This window comes from Papilio xuthus, unplaced genomic scaffold, assembly GCF_000836235.2.
Source record: "Papilio xuthus unplaced genomic scaffold, Pxut_1.1 DF825946.1, whole genome shotgun sequence".
Classification (NCBI taxonomy): Eukaryota; Metazoa; Arthropoda; class Insecta; order Lepidoptera; family Papilionidae; genus Papilio; species Papilio xuthus.
This window is the reverse complement of record NW_013532703.1, coordinates 68,821-92,116: the sequence shown is the minus strand read 5'-3', so window position 1 is coordinate 92,116 and position 23,296 is coordinate 68,821. Positions and strand designations below refer to the sequence as shown.

At 44.5% G+C, this 23,296-nt stretch overlaps 2 protein-coding genes across 6 annotated transcripts in view; one reads left to right on the top strand and one right to left on the bottom strand.

Moving 5' to 3' along the window:
• The window catches only part of conv (insulin like growth factor binding protein acid labile subunit convoluted), an 8,632-nt gene extending 3,588 nt beyond the window's left edge, over positions 1–5,044 (bottom strand). The window contains exons 1-10 of one of the 4 annotated variants that reach the window (XM_013321136.1): positions 4,379–4,601; positions 3,933–3,990; positions 3,454–3,738; positions 3,087–3,256; positions 2,849–3,001; positions 2,622–2,725; positions 2,443–2,541; positions 2,253–2,354; positions 2,029–2,173; positions 1,523–1,950 (exon numbers count right to left, since the gene is read on the bottom strand). In XM_013321136.1, the coding sequence (XP_013176590.1) occupies positions 1,523–1,950; positions 2,029–2,173; positions 2,253–2,354; positions 2,443–2,541; positions 2,622–2,725; positions 2,849–3,001; positions 3,087–3,256; positions 3,454–3,718 (1,466 nt within the window). In that variant the 5' untranslated portion in view covers positions 3,719–3,738; positions 3,933–3,990; positions 4,379–4,601. Of the gene's footprint in view, positions 1–1,522; positions 1,951–2,028; positions 2,174–2,252; positions 2,355–2,442; positions 2,542–2,621; positions 2,726–2,848; positions 3,002–3,086; positions 3,257–3,453; positions 3,739–3,932; positions 3,991–4,378; positions 4,602–4,921 lie in introns of those variants that run through there. The other 3 variants (XM_013321134.1, XM_013321133.1, XM_013321137.1) reach the window with 3 other exon arrangements.
• A 1,717-nt stretch (positions 5,045–6,761) lies between these two features.
• On the top strand, positions 6,762–19,661 carry Hmgcr (HMG coenzyme A reductase). Of its 2 annotated transcripts, none has more exons than XM_013321150.1 (2): positions 6,762–6,954; positions 16,581–19,661. In XM_013321150.1, exon 2 carries the CDS (start codon positions 16,625–16,627, stop codon positions 19,172–19,174), a length of 2,550 nt encoding a protein of 849 aa, XP_013176604.1. In that variant the 5' UTR covers positions 6,762–6,954; positions 16,581–16,624; the 3' UTR covers positions 19,175–19,661. The 2 variants fall into 2 exon arrangements, with proteins under 2 accessions (XP_013176604.1, XP_013176605.1); XM_013321151.1 differs by lacking the exon at positions 6,762–6,954 and adding an exon at positions 15,521–15,664.
• Positions 19,662–23,296: the final 3,635 nt, after the last annotated feature.

Genomic DNA, 23,296 nt, shown 5'->3' with positions numbered 1-23,296 from the left:
CACAGAACTCGTATGACTTATCTGCGCAAATAACAGGGCATAGAGCACAGGGCACAGAGCTCGTGTGACTTATCTGCGCAGAGCACAAGGCACAGAGCTCGTGTGACTTACCTGCGCAAATAACAGGGCATAGAGCATAGGGCACAGAGCTCGTGTGACTTACCTGTGCAGAGCACAAGGCACACAGCTCGTGTGACTTACCTGCGCAAATAACAGGGCATAAAGCACAGAGCACAGAGCTCGTGTGACTTATCTGCACAAATAACAGGGCATAGAGCACAGGGCCCCGAGCTCGTGTGACTTATCTGCGCAGAGCACAGGGCACATAGCTCGTGTGACTAATCTGCGCAAATAACAGGGCATAGAGCACAGGGCACGGATATTGTGTGACTTACCTGCGCAAAGAACAGGGCATAGAGCACAAGGCACACAGCTCGTGTGACTTACCTGCGCAAATAACAGGGCACGGAGCTCTGTGACTTACCTGCGCAGAGCACATGGCATAGAGCACTGGGCACAGAGCTCGTGTGACTTATCTGCGCAGAGCACAGGGCACAGAGCTCGTATGACTTACCTGCGCAAGTAACAGGGCATAGAGCACAGGGCACGGAGCTCGTGTAACTTATCTGCGCAAATAACAGGGCATAGAGCACAGGGCACAGAACTCGTGTGACTTATCTGCGCAAATAACAGGGCATAGAGCACAGGGCACAGAGCTCGTGTGACTTACCTGCGCAGAGCGCATGGCATAGAGCACTGGGCACAGAGCTCGTGTGACTTATCTGCGCAGAGCACAGGGCACAGAGCTCGTGTGACTTACCTGCTCAAATAACAGAGCATAGAGCACAGGGCACAGAGCTCGTGTGACTTATCTGCGCAAATAACAGGGCATAGAGCACAGGGCACAGAACTCGTATGACTTATCTGCGCAAATAACAGGGCATAGAGCACAGGGCACAGAGCTCGTGTGACTTATCTGCGCAGAGCACAAGGCACAGAGCTCGTGTGACTTACCTGCGCAAAGAACTGGGCATTGAGCACAGGGCACAGAGCTCGTGTGACTTACCTGCGCAAACCACAAAGCACACAGCTCCTGTGACTAACCTGCGCAAAGAACAGGACATAGAGCACAGGGCACAGAGCTCGTGTGACTTACCTGCGCAGAGCACAAGGCACACAGGTCGTGTGACTTACCTGCGCAAAGAACAGGGCATAGAGCACAGGGCACAGAGCTCGTGTGACTTACCTGCGCAGAGCACAAGGCACACAGCTCGTGTGACTTACCTGCGCAAATAACAGGGCATTGAGCACAGGGCACAGACCTCGTGTGACTTTCCTGCGCAGAGCACAAGGCACACAGCTCGTGTGACTTAACTGCGCAGAGCTCAGGGTACAGAGCTCGTGTGACTTACCTGCGCAGAGCACAAGGCACACAGCTCGTGTGACTTACCTGCGCAAAGCACAGGGCACAGAGCTCGTGACTTACCTGCGCAGAGCACAGAGCACGAAGCTCGTGATTTACCTGAGGGAGAAGAGGTTCTGGAAGGCGGCGTTGCCGATGAGCGAGATGTTGTTATGAGCGAGGTCGACGGTGTGCAACTCGTAGAGCTTGGGGAAGGCTTGCTTGGGCAGGTCTCGGAGCGCGTTGTGGCTGGCGTTGAGGACGCTCAGGCCCGACATGTTTTGGATAGGGATCTGCATGAAGTCCTCGAAGCGGTTGTGGGAGACGTCGAGCACGAAGGCGTAGGTGTTGAGGTCGAAGGCGCCGCGCGGCACTGCGGCAAGCCGGTTGTGGCTGAGGTCGAGCGCCGTCAGGTTGTTGCAGTTCTGGAAGGCGCCCACCTCTATGTCGGCCAGCGCGTTGTGCGACACGTTCACCACGGCCTGGTACAGGTCAGTGAACGCCTGCTGCTCTATCACGCTTATCTGGTTCTCCGCCAGGTTTATTATCTGCGGGCGAGGAGTCGATGCGATGTTTAATCATCGACATGATGTGTATTAATAGCACGGCTCCAGTGGAAGACCTACCTCGGCATATTTGACCTGCTGGAACATCTGGAAGTCGACCTTGGTGATGAGGTTGCGCGCGAGGTCGACGGTGCCGATGCGCGTCACCGCCGCGAAGGTGCCGCGTCCCACCTCCGCGATCTGGTTGTCCTGGAGGTACAGCCGCCTGCCAACACGCACCCTCTACATTGTTGTGTACACGTACAGCGCATGCAGTACTCTTGCCAGGAGGAGTGTGCACCGACCTGAGGAAGCGCATGCCGCGAAAGGCGTTGGTGTCGAGCTTTCGCAGCCGGTTGTTGTCGAGGTGCACCACCTTGATGACCGTGTTGCGCGCGAACATGCCCCTGCAACAGCAAGCAAACACCTGCCTCGCATCATTACGTTCGATATTGCATATCCCAGCCTGCGGGTCACCATCAGCACGCCTGTCACCTGGGTATGTCCGCGATGAGGTTATGGCTGGCGTTGCACCAGCCCAGCTTAGTGAGGTCGCCCATGTGACTGCCGTCCAGCTTCGTTATGTTGTTGTAGCTGCAACAAGGCTTGTCTTACACTGACTGTCCTCACGTGGGATGTTCAGCGGCGGCAAGTGTGTGTGTATGTGTGCGTACCTGAGGTCGAGCAGCTCGAGGTCCCGCAGGCCGCGGAACTGGTTGCGCTTAAGGGCCGAGAGTCGGTTACCGTGCAGGTCCAGCGTGCGCAGCTTTTTCAGGTGCTATTAAACAATCCAACGGTTAATCAGATTAAATGTGTGGCTGCAACTATGACATAATCGATCTTAAAATAGCATTTATTAATAGCAAAAATGATATGAGAGAAAGGCTTTGACAAAGAAAACCTGAAAGGCCTCAGGGGGTATGTCTGCGAGGAGTCCGTTGGGAAGGTGCAGGCGTAACAGGCTGCCGGCCGCTGCGCTGCCCACGAATATATCCTGCGCCAGGGACTGCATCAAGTGCCCATCTATTGACAGGATCGATAGGTTGCCCAGTATCTGGGAAAACGCAAACACTGCTGATGCCCTAGCCCATTAACAAAGAGATTGTCATTACAATCATCATTAACAAAATATATTGTACCCTAAAGGCTTCCTTAGGGAAGGTAGCCATTTCTGTGTTACGCATATAGAGCTCCTGTAGTGTGCTGTTTACGCCCTCGAAGCCGGCCTCGTCTATAGTGCGCAACGGTGTGTCCACCATGTGCAGCACCCGCACACGCACCCGTCGCAATAACGCGCCAAACAGTCTACCTGCAATCACCACATCCACAACCACTGCACTTACTGCAACTCCTAAGCATGAACACACAGCTTCAACATTGTCCATCTTCCAAATTTCACAGATGTGGAAGATGGACAAATTCCAAAAAAAATTTTTTTTAAAAAGATTGACAAGTCAATCCTTCATAATAATTAATAACCTATTTCTGTTTAAGAGTTGCACTCACCTATTTTGCATTCTCTAAGCTCCAGCCTTTCAATAGGCAAGCCGAGGCCTGCAATATTTCCAAGGCCCACACTAAGCACCGCCAGCCCCACATTCTCACATCGGATGTGCAGCCCTGCATCCGTTCCATTCTCGCAGGTGCAAGGGTATAGCAACTGTCTTTGAGCATCTTTGGGACATGGATACGCAGGCCCGGGAGGAATGTACTCTGCACTTATCAAAAAGACTGGTCCTGTGAGCAACACGCAGAGCCACCAGTGCCTCATACTTATGATGGAGGGCTGACCTACAAACATTATAGGTATGCAATGGTATGCGGACAGGTGGTTGGTTAGTACTCATGTTTTTCTATAGATATGCCGATGATTTGATTGAGAAACATTTGTTGTCATAAACATTTATAATATTGTGTGTTATTGAAAAAGATAATGATATGTGATAAGAATATAAAGATATGTATTTTAAGTTCATAAAACATACCCAAAATTATAAAAGTAGCACATTGAAATCACACTCATATATAATGACACTCCCAAAGCTTCAAATTTATATGAAACAATCCAACAAGGGCTTATGTATATACATCACATTGTTTTATCTATTACATGTACAAATAATATGTAAAATCACAATTATTATGAAGTTGAATGCTTGGCTAAGATTATAGGTTTTTAAGGAGCAAGCATTATAGAAAAGGAAGTATAGATCTACAGAAAAGTAATAACAAGGTCAGACGAACTCGTTTTACACGTTTTCATAATGTAAATTAGAAAAAACTTGTGCTTCATTTAAGTGAAAAACACAACTTCGATAACCAAGTACCGTTAAATAATCCTACTTGTAGCAGTTTTGGCAAAACATGAGAAACTTAATTGTGAATCGTGTAAATACTTTCACCACGATTCAATGCTTTGTCACATATTTACCTGTAAATATTCATTAGTCAATCAACAACAAAACTAAATCTTGCAACTTTCTATTGAATCATAATCGTTTTAGACTGGGAATTGGGATTGTGACTATAATTTTTTAAGGTATACAAATTATACCTCAGTTACCCTCCATCAGTAACTTGAATTACACCAACAGAAAAAGTGAAACTAAAATAATTAAACTGACTTCAGACTACCATTGGCATATCATTGACACTTGACAGTTGACAGAATTTTGACCGAATACAAAGAGCACAATATAAAATATTGATCTCACAAATTGACATAGGTATATAATAATTATAAAATTTTATTTCACAATCATGGTCCGTACAAAAAAAATTACAAATGAAATCAAATTACAGCACATATAGACGTGCAACTAATAAACAAACAAATATATGACAAACCCGTACAGATAAAACATTTATCTGGGTAAAAGTAGAAGTAAATTACAATATCACAGTAGCTCATTAGGTGCCGATATCTAAAAAGTACCACCAAGTACTTCTCCGACTGTTGCTGACTTGCACTTACATGTTGCTTAAAGTTGTCTGGTTGCTGTCTTCCGATTTTACCCAGATTTATGGGCTCGACTGAGTGCCAAGAAGCAAATCGCGAAAATCAATAATAGTTCTGTCAGAAACAAAGTACGAAGATACGCAAATGTCAGACGCCCACAAACAAGACTTGACTTCTTTTGTTTTACTTTTGTTTTTGCTGTCAACAGATATAATCTTACATATTACATATTGACTCGGAACAACTTTTATTTACAAATTATTTTTTTTACTTAAATAAATTGCTGTATTGTAGTAATAGTTAAAATTTAATAAAAAATGGGTGATAGAAGGAAAAGAGATGACCAACCGGATTGTACGAAACTTGCTCAAGCGCAAATGTTTGTGCAAGAAGATGATTCAGTTGGCTTTAACTGGATAGAAATTCTCTGCTACCCGTATATTGTTTGCGGCAAGGCGTGGGAGTTCTGCGTTCGAATATGCGCCGGTACCAACGCTTGCATGGTCTGCTGGCTCATCATGCAGTGGATTATGTGCAAGATATCCGCCTACGGTGCCCCAGATCCCGTCTTGTTTCCTTATTATTTTTACATTTTCTGTCAAGTTGTCCTAATGTCTCTTATATTTGCATGTCTTTGGTTCTTCTTCGGGAAACCTGTCGTTTATCCATATTTATTAGCGGTTTACAATACTCTGACAGATAGTAAAGGTCCGAATAACGGTAGTAGACGTATGGCTCTAAGGAGGTATTGCTTTAAGAAGAGTGAAATCTTCGGTACCAGCGTGGAAAGTGGCAGCGCTTCGCAGAATATTGATGTCTACGCACATACAGTTTCTGCAGCTTTATATTTACTTGTATATAATGCTTTGAAATAATAAAGAGGTATTTGTTTTAAAATTTTGTTTTTTTTGTTTCTATTTGAAGTTGGTTTGTTGTTGTATAAACGTCTGTGTTGTGTAAGTATTATATATTATTCGTTTTGATCCTAAGCCGAAAACTTACTAATAATTCCTCTATGGCTAAAAGTTAACTATCCTTATTTTACATTGTGACTTCACTTTACCCGAAAATTTTCACAAAATAACTAACTATAACTAAGAAAAGTCTCACGACGTAATGTATGGCATTTTTCGGTCGTCTCTCGGATGGTAACGATTCGATAACTTAAATCCCAAACACTTGTGTAAGTTTGGAAAAGTAACGTAACTAATTTTATTATTTGTATTTAATAACAGCTCTGAGGTATATTCGTGTTGGCCTGATCAATAAATAAAAAAATCATGTACGCGGACGCTTCGAACGCTCATTCGTTGACATAGAAATAAACTAGGCCTAGAACTGTCGTTGTACTTAAGTAATTCCTGACATTATTTGCGGAGGGAATGTGAAGATATGCACGTATGCTTGCACTTAGGTCTTTTCGAAGACATCAAAATGTCGAAACACACAAAATGAGAATACAGGCAAGCAAATAGAAAACTCAGCATTGTTTACGGGTAAAGTCTTTTTGCTGAGAACCGTGATATAATTTATTGGGTATATAGGTACTGCGACTCCTTGCCAAGTCCGTTTCTTTATACTCAAAGAGGTACCTAATACATAGACCCACCCCCTCACTCATAAAAAGGAAGACTTCCACACTCCATCACAATTGTGTAAATGAGTATTTAGAAATTAAGCATTTGATTATTATGGTTTAATGTAGCAATACACGTAGATAAAAATCTTTACTGAAAGTTTAAACCGCTTCAAACCATACACCTATTGTAATAAAAACTATCAACCTTCCAATTCCATTAGACAGTCTGTTTCTCAGTGACTCTGTGGTTGTTCATTGTGGTTGGTGGTTGTCTGTCAATCTGTCATTGTTGTTCGCTGTCAGGCTGTCAGTTGGTCGGGTCTTTACCAGTCTTTACAATAATTTTTATAACATGAACAAGTTATAATGTTGTAGTGTGTAAAAACAATTTTGTTTCACAATACTTTACTTCTGAGAGCACGCGAAGTGATCCTGATATTTTATAATATCAGCGTATATTTGTCTACTGGTAAGTTTTTTTTTACGTAATTGAAAAAATTAAAACTTAGAAATCATTAATGCATTAACTTTTGTTTACATTGAGAAAATCGTTAATACATTAAAACAATTCTTCCTCAAACAATACAAAAGGTTTAGCGTGTGAGGCCAGCATTTTACTAGTTTCTACAGTAATATTTTTTGAGTTGCATATAATTAGACGCGTGATTGAATACACGCCAATGTTCACTTCATAATCACATTTCCCGATGGAGTGTTTAAGTTACGAGTTGGATCGCTTTCACAAGGTGCCGGTGGACGCGCGGCCCCGCGATCATCGGCTAGTAAGCGGCCTACTCTCTCTTGACGTGTGACCTTCATTTTTGGCACACTTTTCTATTTACGCCATCCTCTTTAAATCAACTATACAGACATATGTGAATTATAATAAATATATCGTATCATAACAAATAAAATAAATTAAATATTTTGTAAAATCTCAATCTGGACATAGTTTAACAATTTGTTTTTTAAACAGCTAACTACTTAATTAAGCAACTTTTTCTAATATGTTGCTAATATTGAGTGATTAGATTAAATTTTATATGTTACATTTGAGCACTTTCTAAAATTCTCCTAAAACATGTATTTATTAGTGATGTGCCAAATATTTGTGTGTTATCAAATTAACTTGAAACCTTTTTAGTAAATAGATAGAATATGTTATCTGCGGGAGGGTCACTTGCCTAAAACAATATATTGATAATGCTATAGTTGAAGCTTACATCATTATTTATAATTCTAATCACTAATGAACACATTTAAAGTAAACTCATTCCTATATTATTTTGAAACTCTGATTGCCTAACAAAAGTTATGCTAACAACCAAAGCCAATAAAGAAATATATTTTTTGGCCATATCATACAGTGACATGTAGAATGTATTATATTATAAAGTAAAACAGCTACACTAGGTAGACGGGGCAGTTGCCTAAAATATTGTCTGTTCATTTGTTTATATAGATAGCAGTTAGTAGCTTTGATATTCTTCGGTTTGGCTGGTAGGCATCAAGTACTTTGGAAGCTGTGGGGGGTTGCTTCAGAATTCAGTAGGGCAAGTGTAAATTAGATCACTGTCTGTTTCCGTTTCACACTGCACACCATAACTTTCAAAGAGACAGTGTTGTGGCTCGGGCAATATCATCAGCTCACTATATGTACCTGCCGAGGGTCTTGGAACCTACCCTAAATCAAGGGTGACTAGGCCATAGTCAACCACGCTGGCCCAGTGCGGGTTGGTTGACTTCACACATATCTTTGAATTTCATCTCATATATGTGCAGGTTGCATCACAATGTTTTCCTTTACCGTAAGAATGTCGGATAAATTTACATATGTAAATCGGAAATGGAAAAACTCAATGGTAAATGGCGGGATTCAAATCCAGGACTTACAGATTGCAAGTCAAGTGCTTGACCCCGGATCCACTGACTCGGGCACTTTATACTACTTTTATTACATATATTGTGGATTGGATATAAAATGTTGGTATCGTTTTTACATAAATGTGCATATGCAGTCTGTTGACGCACTCGCTGACGGCTTTACATGTTTCGCCGTTTTACTATTAGGCGTATCGACCGGCGATATGTAATATGCGTAAAAATTGTATTACAATAATATATTATAACTGCTCATGTCACGGTCAAATCGATGTCACACAAAATCATATACTTTCTCTATGTATGTACCTACACGTTTAGAACCGACGCCGACGCGGCCTTCGCTCCGGAGAGAGGATCCGCTCTTTGCCACTTGAGTTTTATACATATATGCTAAATTTCATCGAGATTCGTTCTAGAGATACCTAGTAACAAACATCCATCCGAACGTTCGTATTTATATAATAAGTAAGATGTATATTAAGAATGGTTGCATTTGATGTGAGGGAGAGGGTGGTGGTTGCAGTTGTTCACGTGCACATTGTATTGCGTGCACGTGGCTGTAAGGAAGGAGCCGCTGCCCGTGACGTCACAGATCAGTATCACCATCTGTATGTTATTATTCTAGTACGTATTGAATGTTCTGCCAAATATAAAGTGTTGTTATGCAAAGTACCCCTTTATAAATATTTGTAAACGCCTCACCGCTGACGACTAACACATAGAAATATACATATACATGTACATATACGTATTGTGTGACATTTGTGAGTTATTCAAACACCGACTTGATAATTATTTGAGTATAGTATAATAGTTGAGTAAACCTATATTGTCTTCCAGCAAAGTTTCATATACATACAGCCGAGGAGGAAAATAAAGGTTGGCTTTTGCGAGCAATACCACTTCTGCTTCTATACGTGTTGACTCTCACTTACCTTTGCCGATATCCTTGTGTAAATATATTTATAATTTGCCACAATCGCTAGTGTGTAGGTCGTCTCTAAGCAATATCAATGCATCTCTGCTTTTATTTGATTACTAGCTGAGCCCGCGACTTTGTCCGCGTGAAATTCTGTCTTTGGGTAGAATTGTAATTATTTGGGCTAGTTATTTTACTAACACATACAAAACATATTAAAGTCACAGAACATTCACATAAACCTCACATATTGTAATACTTTCTCAGACTTTCATCCCCTATTCCCTCTTGTTCATTTCTACCCTTGAGGGTAACATTTTTACAAACATTGAATGTCTTATTTATATCAAATTAACAGCCAAAAAACCAAGTTTCAAGCTTCTACATGTAAAAATGACGATGTTTTCATACAAATTTCCAACCTCATTTCCAACCAACAACAACCTCCTTTCCGCGTTGTAAAGTAACCTATGTCCTTTCCAGGGCTCTAGACTATCTGTTTACCAAGTTCCATTTAAATTGGTTCAGTAGTTTTTGCATGATAGAAGGACAGACAGACAGACAGAGTTACTTTCGCACTTTCGCTATAATATTATTAAGGATTTTAATTTAATTTAATTTGTAGTACAATGTTATACGCCTAGAGAATTTTATTATACAGTTGTAATTTTAATCAAATATGTTTGCTATTTTAATGCTGTAGGAGAAATTGAAATTGTCTTAATCGCTTTAAACAAAGCGTGACGATGGGTCTTGTGCAATGTGACCATCCTATTGGTCGCCGGTACTCCGATACTTATTTTAAAACGTACATACCTTCCTAATAGTTTTCCTTTTATAGTAAATATCGCCCCCAATTAACAGTTAACAGGTAAACTGGTCAAAGGAATTCAATATAATTATAATGCCACATCAGTGTTCTGACTGAAAACAAATTTGATGCCTATCCCTCCTTATGGTTAATAGTTTTATTCAAGTTGAGATATAATGATAACAAAATGAGTGAAATGAATGCGATAAAACATTAACTTATTGTTATGTCACATTAATTGCTTTTGAATGTAAATTGTAGTATAATAAATTATTATCTGTGCGTTAATGTCGCTCATTTAGTAATTGTATTATAATTTGTGGTTAGGTTGTGTGTTAATTGCTCGTATAAATATACTTATTTATCATTTTATTGACAATGCTCATTTTATAATTATTTCATAATTAGTCAACTTTTTTTATGTAAGATATAAAAAGTCTTTTGTTTTGAATAATAACCTGATAATAAGGTAAGAAGTTACCACACCAAAGGCGGATATATTGCAGGCCGCGTCCCATGGCCGCGCAAATGTTTCTTAATTTATTCCGCAATTATTAATTTAGATAAAACGGGTATCAACAGAAGAGATCATTTGCTGATATTTATTCATTTAATACGACTTAACTTATATTTTATTTTCATTCAATTATTCGTATTCAAATCATGGAGATCGTTATGATATGTAAAAACTCTTTAAGTAAAAGGCGTCATTCACACGGGCGCTTGTTTAACGTAAATATGTAGCAATTTATGTTTCATTTTGTAATATTTAGCTCGATACATTTTTTGGTTATTTTCGAACAGTTGACAATGCTGAAGCTGAAGAACACTTAATGATACCGTAGGTTACGTTTGGCGATACTACACCTAACTCTAAATATGCAATATTAACGCCCGAATGTACGAGGACTAGGAGGAAGCGAGCCGCGAGCGCAGCGATGTTATCGCCCGCCCCCGCCTCCGCCGCGCCTTAACATATCAATAACGATATTTTTGAAGCGTTGTACAAACAGTGCGATGAGGATCTCATTACTTTGCATGAACGCTGCTGCCGGCTCCATACTTACATAACAATACGTGTTGCGTCACCAGTGCCCTCCTCTCCTTTCCCCCTGCTCGCCCCCTGCTGCACGTGCCCGGGAAGTTATCTGGCGTAGTATTCACAAAACGGCCCTTGTATAGATAATCGTATGAAATAATGTAGAAACCGCAATAAAAGACGATAAATTAAATTAAACTAAACTTACCGTCGCCAACCGCGAATATACACAAGTGTTTTCTAGCGTACGGTTTTGTAACTCGCGTTGATATTATGGACGTCAACATGGTTTATAAAAGAGTTATTTTTCAATATGCATGGCAATATGTAATGCTTCCGGATAAGTATTTTGTTATATATTTGTTTGTTTTACGATGAAATGATGAGCACGTGCTCAAGCACTAGTTTATTCGGAAGTCTACGCATCGTCATATTCAATCATCCACGTCCTACAGTTCCACTAATGTCTAGTTTTAAGTATTCATTATGATAAAGAACTTAAATAAATAAATAAATAAAATGTAATTGATACAATATCCAAGTTTTTTTAAGGATCCAAATATTGAAAGGCGATAATTTAAATCGTATAAAATTCTGTATGACTCAGCTGAATGTGAGTTTTCGCTCACAGACATTTCAGATCCACTTTATTCGTGAACGTGTGCTAAGCATGTGAAGGCGGAGGCGGACTCGGAGGTCACTTCTCTGTGATATACACTCTACACTTTGTTTTCGCGGTTAAATTAACCCCGCCGCCCCGCCCCTTCGTCGTATCTCGACTACCAAATTAACAGGAAAATCATCGTCCGAATTCATAAATAACATTGTACGTCATTGCATCGTGTAATGTTTGCAAAGAGAGCGACGATTGCGGCGATGTCAAGCTGATTCAGACAATTAGTATTACATATGTACAGCTTCACGACTGACTAACAGATAAGCGGAATTATCTGCAACGAGATGAGCACATTCTACTCGACAACGTCATGGTCGGAAGATGGTTGTCAGTCTTTAATGTTATAAGGTGACAAACGAACGAGCAGCCATCTGAATTCGCTAAATTAGCGAAGTGACCGATGGCCGCAGACATAGAAATAGCAGATCCGTTGCCTATCTTTAATCGACGTAGGGAGGGGAGACATTCAGAAAAAGGATATTTCCCCTTTCTATGGGTCACATTCACTTCCTCTTGCCGAACTTATAAGGAAATATGACTAAAATGTAGGTGTACATGTTGTGTATGGTGGTGGTATTGCACCGGGCGAAGTCGGCATTCCTGCAGTAGTGATGAGATGTTGCTGCACCACTGTTGTTTTTTGTCCATTTCATCATCTTGAAATGTTTAACTTCGACGCAAAGCCATTTTCTGCGTTTAAACATAATAATATATGGAACTCAAAAATAACCTCATAAATAAACTTTAACAAGTCGACAACAAGCAACAATGTCAATGCGGGGGCAACGCAATTTCATATAATGAAATTGCGTTGAGTTCCACAAATTGCTTCCAAATGTTTTGTGTGGTTTGGATAAGTTTTACACTTCCCCGAGGCCCGCGCGGTGGTGGTGGTGGTAGTGATGGTGGTGATGGTGGTGATGGTGGCGACCAAGCTCTTATTGTTTTGTACATATTTGTAGGATACAGTTTTTAATGTAAGTATTGTCTTGTGATACATGTACATCTTCATTTTATACATCTCTTGTTATCTTCATTTAAAATGTAATTCATCCTGCCGTTTATTCTATCACATTTGATCGCTTATTACTTCATTGTTCATTCTAACATAAAAGGAAAACATTCCAAGTGTTAATAATAAAATTTTACAAGTGTTTTTTTTTAACTTGCGTAACATGAATATGTTTACGACGTATTATATATATATACATATAGGTACAAGTCACATATGTAATAATAAACTGTAAAATTGAACATTTACTAAAAGCTAGTTCGGTGACAAGATTCACCTCAGCGTGTTCTGCCGCTCTCAAATTGTACTATAACATAACGGCCAAAAGCCGTCAAAGGGCTAACTCTAAATAAATTGACCAATTGTAGGTTAAATGTATTCGATAAAAAGAATGATCAAAGTTGGTGCACCAGCAAAAAGTGCACACAAACAACACACATAAAGTATGGTCCGATAATATACATATGTATTTTTTTAATTCTGTTAAAAAGTGTTTTTTACACATAACAAAGTGTCTGCCGTTAAAAAAAACAATGGACACGTTTGTCGACAGAATTGAATTAGTTCGTGACATTCTTACATCTTTAGTAATTTTTATTTTTAAAAAAAAGTACAAGAAACAATTATTTACAATATTTTTTGCATTCGCGATAATAACAATTGACTTTTATTTCCGTGTAGAATATTATTACAGAAGAGAATTTAAATGCTAAAAGCGTCACCAGGCCGGCGGCGGCACTGCGGCACTGCGGCACTGCACACACTATTTACCGCTTTGTAATCATTCAATGAGCCGCTTGTAACATTTTCTGTCATAGTAAAGATATTAAAAGAAAAACAATTGGAATATCACCTGTTAGTAAAATATTTGTAGATAAATATGGCGGCGCAGCGTTGGCTGTGTCTGCTTGCTGCACTGCGGCTGCTCCATTATTATTACATACACTACAAATAGCTACAAATCCTGTTTTATGTTACTTGAACTCAGCTAAGCATAGGGTTACCTCATATCCGTCAACGTTCGCCACCTACCTCCGCCACCTCGCAACCTTTCCGAACAGGAAGCGCCGATCCCGCCCAACTCTGGCCAAAACATGTCGCCGTCAAGGAAAACCCGGTATATTGTGCTGTCACATGACGCAAATAATAAGTGCTCTCTTCCTTGATGCACACTAGCGCACCCGGGTGCCATTCAGTTCCGGGACCTGGTTGTCGCTCAAATTACCACCTTAAATGTCAGAGGGCGATAAGTCACTGAACGACTTTCTTTTTGGTCGACCGCCCTCGGTGGCTACGTGAGTGGGCGAGTGGGCTCCCGGGCGGGCGAGCCACGCCGGGTCAAGTTCACAGCGCGTGCATTACGACTTTTCGATTCGAATTCGACTTGTCGATTTTTGAATCTTATTTAGCTCTGAATTCGTGATGTCGGAAAACCATACCGATGTAGTTAATTCATGTTTAATTACTTGCTCGTCTGGTCAAAGATAAAATGTATAGTAGAGCCCGCAGCGATACCTATGTTAATTGCATTACTAATAATGCGTGGATGTATTGAACTCTCTGCCGGTGGGGGATAACGAATGCGCTGCGCCGCGCACGCGCCGCCGGCGTGCTGAGCGCTTTACAAATTGCGCTTCACAAAAACTTACTTCATATACACAAGAAAAAAAGTGTTTAAAGTTAACCCTTTGACCGCTTCTTGATATTATACACAATTACTTCCCATTTTTTTACCCGACTGACTTAGGAAGGTAAAAGTTTTTTCGCGTACGTATGTTGTTATCTATGCTGGTTTGGATGTGTGTTGTTCCACTGTGAGTGACGTCTTGTATCCTAACCGGCTGTAACGATGTCGACGAGTATCGTATTCATCCCCCGAGTGATGTGGTCCAGTAATGCTTGTATTGTTGCTTGTTGATACATCACGCATACTGACGCTGAACGAAGCACTTTGTTATTTCATAAAGAAGAGAGGCGTGGCGTGTCGCTCTGTCTACATTGGCACACGCGTCCAAGAGGAAAATGCGTGTTCTCGCCGCGTACCTGCGATGCTTCTTTTATATCATCTCAATGTACACGGATAATAATAATATTTAAACCACTGAAGTTATACGAGATAATGCGTAATTGGTACATTGCGTTATATAACTCTATTGTTAATTGTTATTATAAAACATATCATGATTGCACCATGATAACAATTAACGTACAAGACACAAGCAAGTGAAAAACCCCCGCGCCGCTCCTCATTGCGGAGGGCGCGCTGCAGCCCGCTGGCCATGCCGCTGCCGCTGCGACATTCATATGCTCCCGGCGACCAGTCCCGTATTCTCTAACAAATTTAATCTCATTTGAAAAACTCGGTGAAAGAAGTCAGGATTAACATTATCGTATATAAAACAGTTGAATGTTGATTGGCAAGCCAAGTTTGATAGGAGAAGTGCGGGCGGCCGATACATCTATTGGTAAACTTCGTGTCTCGCAATGGAAGGTGGCGAATAATCGTCGTCTGCCAGACTACGCGGCACCACCACACCGCGTGATCCGGCGACGTCATTGAACAAGAGAAAATAATTAATAAACGTCTCGTACATTAACTTATCTTGGAGAATCGTTATTTACAAAGTATCGATCGACGACGCCGATCTGTCCGTGCTGTCGCCATTACACCTTCCAATAAATGCGGCGGCGCAGCGCGGCGGAGGGCAGACTGAGTCGCAGCGGCATCGCAGTCGCGCGCACACAGCACACAGCCCGCAGCCTCACGCACGCCCGCGCTTCCTCCGTCTCCGCCTCCTCCGCACCACGCGACTGCAACTTACTCTCTTATATTATCTTGTAAGTCTCTTCTCTCTCGTACTTTGTCCATCAAACACCTCGCTCATCTACCTTTTTGGGGAACGGAACGTGGCTCGAAATCGGTGGTTTTTCGGAACCATTCGGTAGACATGACACATTAGTGCCATACCAAAAGTACTCGCCGCTTATACTTGCCTCATCGCATCCATTTAATGGGCAATAGTTGCTTGGTTCATTTACATATTATTTAAGTAGTTGCTAAAGGTTGCTGAAAGTGGTGCCGCCATCGTTCCGGCGCGCGCTGATCCCGGTAGCGGCAAGTGGCAGGGGCAAGTGCCTATTATATAGGTTGAATAAATGTATGTTTATTTATATATTTTTTACAAGGTAGACAGCAGGTACAGCTGGAAGACAACAATAATATATATACAAGATAGTTAATAATATATATTATTTTATTTAGAATTGTTACTTCAACTGCGCCATCAATGCTCACCTTTACAATTTCGCACATTTCAAATGAGTTTTTTTTGGTGTACTTTTGACCTTACTGCTACGACATTGTAGAAGGAAGTGACTACAGTTAACTTGGAACAAATCGATATTCAGTCATTTTAATTCTACGAATCATTAGTGATGTTTGTAGTGTATACTGTTTTTGTCAAGTTTTAAACAAAGTTAATATGTAAATTGGAAGTAGAAAGATTAACGGCTCACCTGAGACCGAGACGAGAACACACGCGGCGGGACAGGGCCGGACACGGAAACTGATGCAATTTACATATTTCTCATATCTAAGCTCTTATTCAGTACAACATATCCTATACCTAGATGTTACACTGCTACCTACTGCTGATCGCACTGCCTCTATATATAATGTCTCTTTAAATCGGATCAGAGTATGTTTTAGCAAAGTACGTATGTAATTTTAACTTTTTTGTGTTGTTGTCGACAGAAGTGAGCTGCTTGAGGCAGCCGGCATCCAGTGGGCAGCGGGTGATGATGAAGATGAAGGTGTGGGGCGCGCATGGAGAGTTCTGCGCGCGGCACCAGTGGGAGGTGATCGTGGCGACGCTGGCGCTGCTTGCGTGCGCGGCCAGCGTGGAGCGCGGCGGCGCGGCGCGCGTGCAGCGCTGTGCGGGGTGGGCACGCGCCTGCCCCGGCCTCGAGGCCGAGTACCAGGCGGCCGACGCGGTCGTAATGACGTTTGTGCGCTGCGCGGCTCTGCTCTACGCTTACTATCAAGTCTCCAATCTCCAGAAGATCGCATCTAAGTATCTGCTCATCATAGCCGGCGTGTTCTCAACATTCGCCAGCTTCATCTTCACGTCCGCACTCGCAAGCCTCTTCTGGAGCGAGCTGGCTAGCATTAAGGACGCGCCTTTCCTCTTCCTGCTGGTGGCGGACGTGGCGCGCGGCGCTCGCATGGCTAAGGCCGGCTGGTGCGCCGGCGAAGACCAGGGCAAGCGTGTGGGGCAGGCGCTGGCGCTGCTGGGGCCGAGCGCCACGCTGGACACGGTGCTGGCCGTGCTGCTGGTGGGCGTGGGCGGGCTGTCGGGCGTGCCGCGCCTGGAGCACCTCTGCACCTTCGCCTGCCTCGCGCTACTGGTCGACTATTTGGTGTTCGTGACCTTCTACCCCGCCTGCCTGTCGCTGGTTTCGGACTTCGCGGCGGGAAGAAAAGAGATAGCCTCCGACGGCCTGTTCTCCGAGGCCGAGCTCAAACCGAACCCCGTGGTGCAGAGAGTGAAGATGATAATGGCCGGGGGACTGCTGTGCGTGCACTTGACGAGCCGCTGGCCGTGGAGCCGAGAGGGCGGCCTGCTGGAGGGCGCGCTGCGCGACGACGCCGTCCCCAGCGCCGGCGACGACCCGCTCTTCCACTCGTACGTCAAGTGGTTCTCCGTGAGCGCCGACTACATCGTCATAGCCACGCTCCTGTGCGCGCTTATTATCAAATTTATATTTTTCGAGGAACAAAAAAATTGGATCCTCGACATGAACGATATGACCGTCAAAGAGGTTGTTCAAAGCGAGAAGCCCATGTTCTCGATAGGCGAGGAGCCCGCGGTGAAGGCGGACATCTTCACGCAGACCGAGGATTTGGTCGCCGGCGACGAACTGGAGTGGCCCGTCCTCTCCCCGAGCTCCTCCGCGGCCAAACTCAACGCCAAGAAACGGTCGATGGCCGAGTGTTTGGAGATATACCGCGCGGAGGGCGAGTGCGCGACCCTCAGCGACGACGAGGTGGTGATGCTGGTGGAGCAGTCCCATATCCCCCTGCACCGGCTGGAGGTGGCCCTCGGCGACCCCCTGCGCGGCGTGCGTCTGCGTCGGCGCGTGGTCGCCACCCGCTTTCACGCCGAGGCCGCCATCGGCCAACTCTCCTACCTCAACTACGATTACAGCAAAGTGCTGAACGCGTGCTGCGAGAACGTTATCGGCTACGTGGGCATCCCCGTGGGATACGCCGGACCGTTGGTCGTCGACGGCAAGCCCTACATGATTCCGATGGCGACGACGGAAGGAGCTCTCGTCGCGTCGACCAACCGCGGCGCCAAGGCGATAGGCGCCCGCGGAGTGACCAGCGTGGTCGAGGACGTGGGCATGACGCGCGCGCCGGCCGTGCGGCTGCCCAACGTGGTGCGCGCCCACGAGTGCCGCCAGTGGCTCGACAACAAAGACAACTACGCCCTCATCAAGGAAGCCTTTGACTCAACCTCGCGGTTCGCGCGCCTGCAGGAGGTGCACGTCGGGGTGGACGGCGCCACCCTTTACCTCAGGTTCCGAGCGACGACCGGCGACGCCATGGGAATGAACATGGTATCCAAGGGCGCCGAAAACTCCTTGAAACTGTTGAAAAACTTTTTCCCCGACATGGAAGTCATAAGTCTCTCCGGAAACTACTGCTCGGATAAAAAAGCGGCGTCGATCAACTGGGTGAAAGGGCGAGGCAAGAGGGTCGTCTGCGAGACCGTCATCAGCGGCGAGAACCTGCGAAACATCCTGAAGACCGATGCCAAGACGGTCTCGCGCTGCAACAAGATCAAGAACCTGTCAGGCTCCGCGCTGGCCGGCTCCATCGGCGGCAACAACGCGCACGCCGCCAACATGGTGACCGCGCTCTTCATCGCCACCGGCCAGGACCCCGCGCAGAACGTCACCAGCAGCAACTGCTCCACCAGCATGGAGCCCTGTGGCGAGGCCGGTGAGGACCTCTACGTCACCTGCACCATGCCCTCGCTCGAGGTGGGCACCGTGGGCGGCGGCACCGTGCTGCCCGCCCAAGGCGCCTGCCTGCAGCTGCTCGGCGTCAAGGGCGCCGGCCTGCGCCCCGCCGAGAACTCGGCGCGTCTCGCCTCGCTCATCTGCGCCACCGTGCTGGCCGGCGAGCTCAGCCTCATGGCGGCGCTCGTCAACTCCGACCTCGTCAAGTCGCACATGCGCCACAACCGCTCCGCCGCCAACGTGCAGTCCGCCGCCCCCGCCCCCGCCTCCACCGCCACCTCCACCTCCGCCTCGACCCTTCTGCGCGTGCCCACCTCGTAACGAACGCCGGTCAGCGGGGCGACACGCGGCCTCATCGTTAAAGCTTTAAAAATATACTGTAGATGAGCGCAATCTAAACACCGTTTACTTCTTCCATTCGATGACATTTATTGTGTCAGGGTTCGGGCGGGCTAAGCGACATGTCAGTATAAAGTTTTATTTATATGCTAAGAGTACGTCGGCTTATACGAAACCTTAACAATTAACACTCCGTCTAACTCCCATCTCTATGTTATCGGGTAATTTCGGGTGCACAAAGCCGCGCAGTCGACACATGTACTCAGCGCTGTGTCGGCGCCTGCTCTGCCTCTAAATGTTGCTTGACAGTTTAAACTTAATTATTTATATAGATGTAAAGTGCATGGATTTGCGTCGGCGAAGTCGAGTCAGACGTTCCGGCGCATTGTATATTTGTCTTCCGAATGTAGTTGTTGTGTGTCCGTCGCGGACTGAGGGACAATGTTAAATAAAAAATTTTGTTAATCCACCCGTTGGTTTCATTTTGACGATCCCTACATTTAGATCTAGACAAAAGCCAAATTTAAAGAATAGCGATATGAACATTGTGCAATAGTTTGTGCGAACGAAGTAGTTGGTCATAGAGGACAATGCCTTTCATTGGGCAAGTAAATGAGTTCCATTTCACTACATGTTTAAAAACTTCAAAAAAAATGCAAGGCTTTTGTCAGCAGATGCAACTTCACGTCAACGTTCACTGGCTAATTAACTACATTCATAATAAATAAGATATGATGCAAGTGAAGAAACGTCTAGCATGTTAAAGAACAATGTCATTGGCCATCTCGAAGATCGTCGTTGACATGTGTACCTAAGAACCGTTTGGTCCACTGTGTCAACGCCAGCTTTATATCTATTATAATTTCTGGTTTTCGCTTAGCATCATCATCATCATCAACAGATGCATCTGAATGCATTGTATTATATACAGATAACAGAATGCCAGCTTTATTTTTCTTAGGAACATAAGAACACAGTAATCTTTTTATGAAATCCAAAACTGTCGAATACCGCTCCCGTGTCTTATTTGCTTTCATAACATTAGGGATGTAGGGCTTACTTTTTTTAATGTGCCAACAGTTGTAAGATTCCACGATAATAAATGTTTAGCAACGGGAAGAGTAGTAAAGAAGTAATCCATGCAAATGTTTCTACCACTACCTACCTCGGTACGGAGCCGCCAATTTCTTCACTGATTTTTTATGTTATTGTCACTAACTATTCATATTTTAAGAAAAAAATGTGTAGAACTTTTTTGTTTAACACATTAAAAAAATCTAATATTTAGATTAGAAGAGAACAGATCTAAATATTAGAAATTGCTAAAAGACGTCGGTAAAGTTGGTTATAAACATAAGTGTTAAGAAAATGTAAAAAAAAACTACAGTCTTGTTAAGCAGCCACTGTCCCAGCACACATCTTTAAATTACATCCTCACGATGTTTTTACAGAAATAGTCTTCTTTATATTTAAGAATACTGATCGTCGTCGAAGTTAAAAATAACCTAAGTTACTCCCTCATACAGCAACTATCAGTCCAAGTCGGTGTCGCATTTTCCGAGATTTCCCGGAGCAAATACGGACTTACGGAGTCAGATTTTTTAAAAACAGTTTTAGGGTCTAGTTGACACCAAGCCACACTTCAAGTTAATGATATGTACATAAGGGGCGTACTGACATATTATAGTACTTGAAGCGACATATCGCAGAAACGATGACTCTTAGGAAAAAAGAATTGATTCAAAATATAATTTTATAATCTACAAATTTCGTTGGAGATATTTTTTGTCAGGATTTACCGTTTTGCACAAAATCGCAACTAATTTTGTTGGTCTGGCCTCGAATAAAAAAATTCCTCCAGTCGTTCTGGAGATACCATACCTACCTTCATACAAACATCCATCCATTTAAACTTTAGCATTTATAATATTAGAAAGATTGTATTTAAAACGATTCCATCAATTTTCAGGTTGTTGGGAACTTATTTTTATTTATTTCATGTAACATCAGGTAACACATAATGGAAAAAATATTACATTAGTTTTGGAAAAATATACGACGTGTGCACGTACCCAGTGTCGCACTATCGGGCAGTCAAGCTTGTCGCTAAGGCCTCTTAGTACGGTGTTGGGGCTGTCCTGTACTCTGCGTAGAAGCGAAGCTATCCGTTTGCGCAGCACGGCGTTAAAGCCGTCAGTGTGCGCTTGCGCAAACATCTCGGATGCGCTACAGTGGCAGGGAAGCCCCGACAGCATCCTAAGGCTATTGTTGTATTGTGCACGAAGGGCGCTGAGATCCCGCTGCGTGTAGCTAACCCACAGATTACATGCGTACAAAGTTTGACAATACGTCTTTAAGAGCATGATTTTAACAACTACTACATCGCGAAAATCTGCGAGCCGGCTTTTTACACAATGTCACTTCACTCTTAATTTATGGTTTAATTTGACCGGACTATTATGTAATTAGAAATTGTTTCAGGTGACGTAAAGGACTCGCTATACAGGGACGGGGATGTTAATATCTGGCTAAAATGAAACTTCTTTCTTTACAAATATAATAATATTTATTACTTCTGTCAAGTAAGTTTTTACATTTAAGAAGGACTCCTCGAGTTAGCAGCGATGTAGATGATGTGCGGCCGCGGCCACTACAACGCGGCGCGCGGCCGCCGGCTGTCTCCCGCGCCCTCCCGCACTCTCCCGCGCCCTCCCGCGCCCTCCCGCACTCTCCCCCACTCTCCCGCACACGCCGCTTATGTACAACAAACACTAAGTGTTCGAGAGGTCGCGAGACCGCCCCGCCCCGCCCCACACGTGCACACAATACAATCAAATTATTCATCACAACTATGCACAATATGGGCAAAAAGAATATCGAAAGAAAAAGATATGTCGGCTGACTCTTGTGAGACATCTCGTACTAAGAACTGCTACTTATATTTACATACCGCGCATTGTGAGGAGCCTCGCATCTACGACATTATTAAATAACGAGGTCCAAGTCACAACTTAGAACAAGCAAATTTGTAAGCCAACATTAATAATTTCCAATTTATTTATTGGAATTAAATTTGGACAAGTCACCGAACTTATCTATCAATGAAATAAATGTTGTATGTAAACAACGCTGACGCACGCATCGGCTCCGCTCACTCCTCACTCATCACTCCTCGCTCGTCGCCTACACATCTATTACAATCACAAATTCAAATGGATGCCTTCACTAGCGCATCGCTCGGAATCTGTTACAAACAAGCCGCGGGACGTAGTTAGGTGTGTGGGGGGCGCAGGTGTCGGCGCAGCCAGGCGCGGAAGCGAGCGCGGCGCGCGGCGTGCAGGCGCGGGTGAGAGGCGCGCGCAGCGGCGAGGCTGCCGGCGCGGTACGCCACGTGGGCTCGGCGCGCCACCAGCCGCACGCCGCCCGCCAGCGTGCACTCCGAGTGGTCGTGCAGACGCGCCGGCTTGCGGCGGCGCGGGGCGGGCGCGGAGGCGGCGGGGGGCGCGGCGCCGGCGCTGGCGCAGGGCGCGGCGCTGGGGCAGGGCGCGGCGCCCGCCCGGCGCGCGTTGCGGCGCAGGAAGACGGGCTTGTGGCGGTGTACGGGCTGCGGCGGGGGCGCGGCGTCGGGGCGCGCGTACCGCTCCGCGTACAGCGACCAGGCGGCGACGCGCGCCACGCCGGCGGGCAGGGGGTCGCGCGCGCGCGCAGTGGCGGACGCGGGCGCGGGCGGGGAGAGGCGCGCGGTGTCGCGGTGCGGGGAGGCGCGGCCCTCGGCGCCGCCCTCCAGCAGCTCGAAGGTGACCTTGCACTCGTCGCCGCCGTACTGCGGGAGAGAGAGAGGTCCGCACATGTATGAGGAGAGTGGCGTGAGGGAGCGCGCGGCGCACACACACACAGTACGATCAGTAGGAAGGCAGCATGCGACAGTTCAACACCGGCACTCAGCTAGGAGCACATCGCATCGTTATCATCATAGTCGCATGGTACACTTGTCGCTCGGCAGAAATGACAAGATATATAAACATATAGTTATAAAAACAAGAACAATCGACTTCAAACTGGTTCCCGACATCAAAATATCTATATGAAATATATCGTCATCGC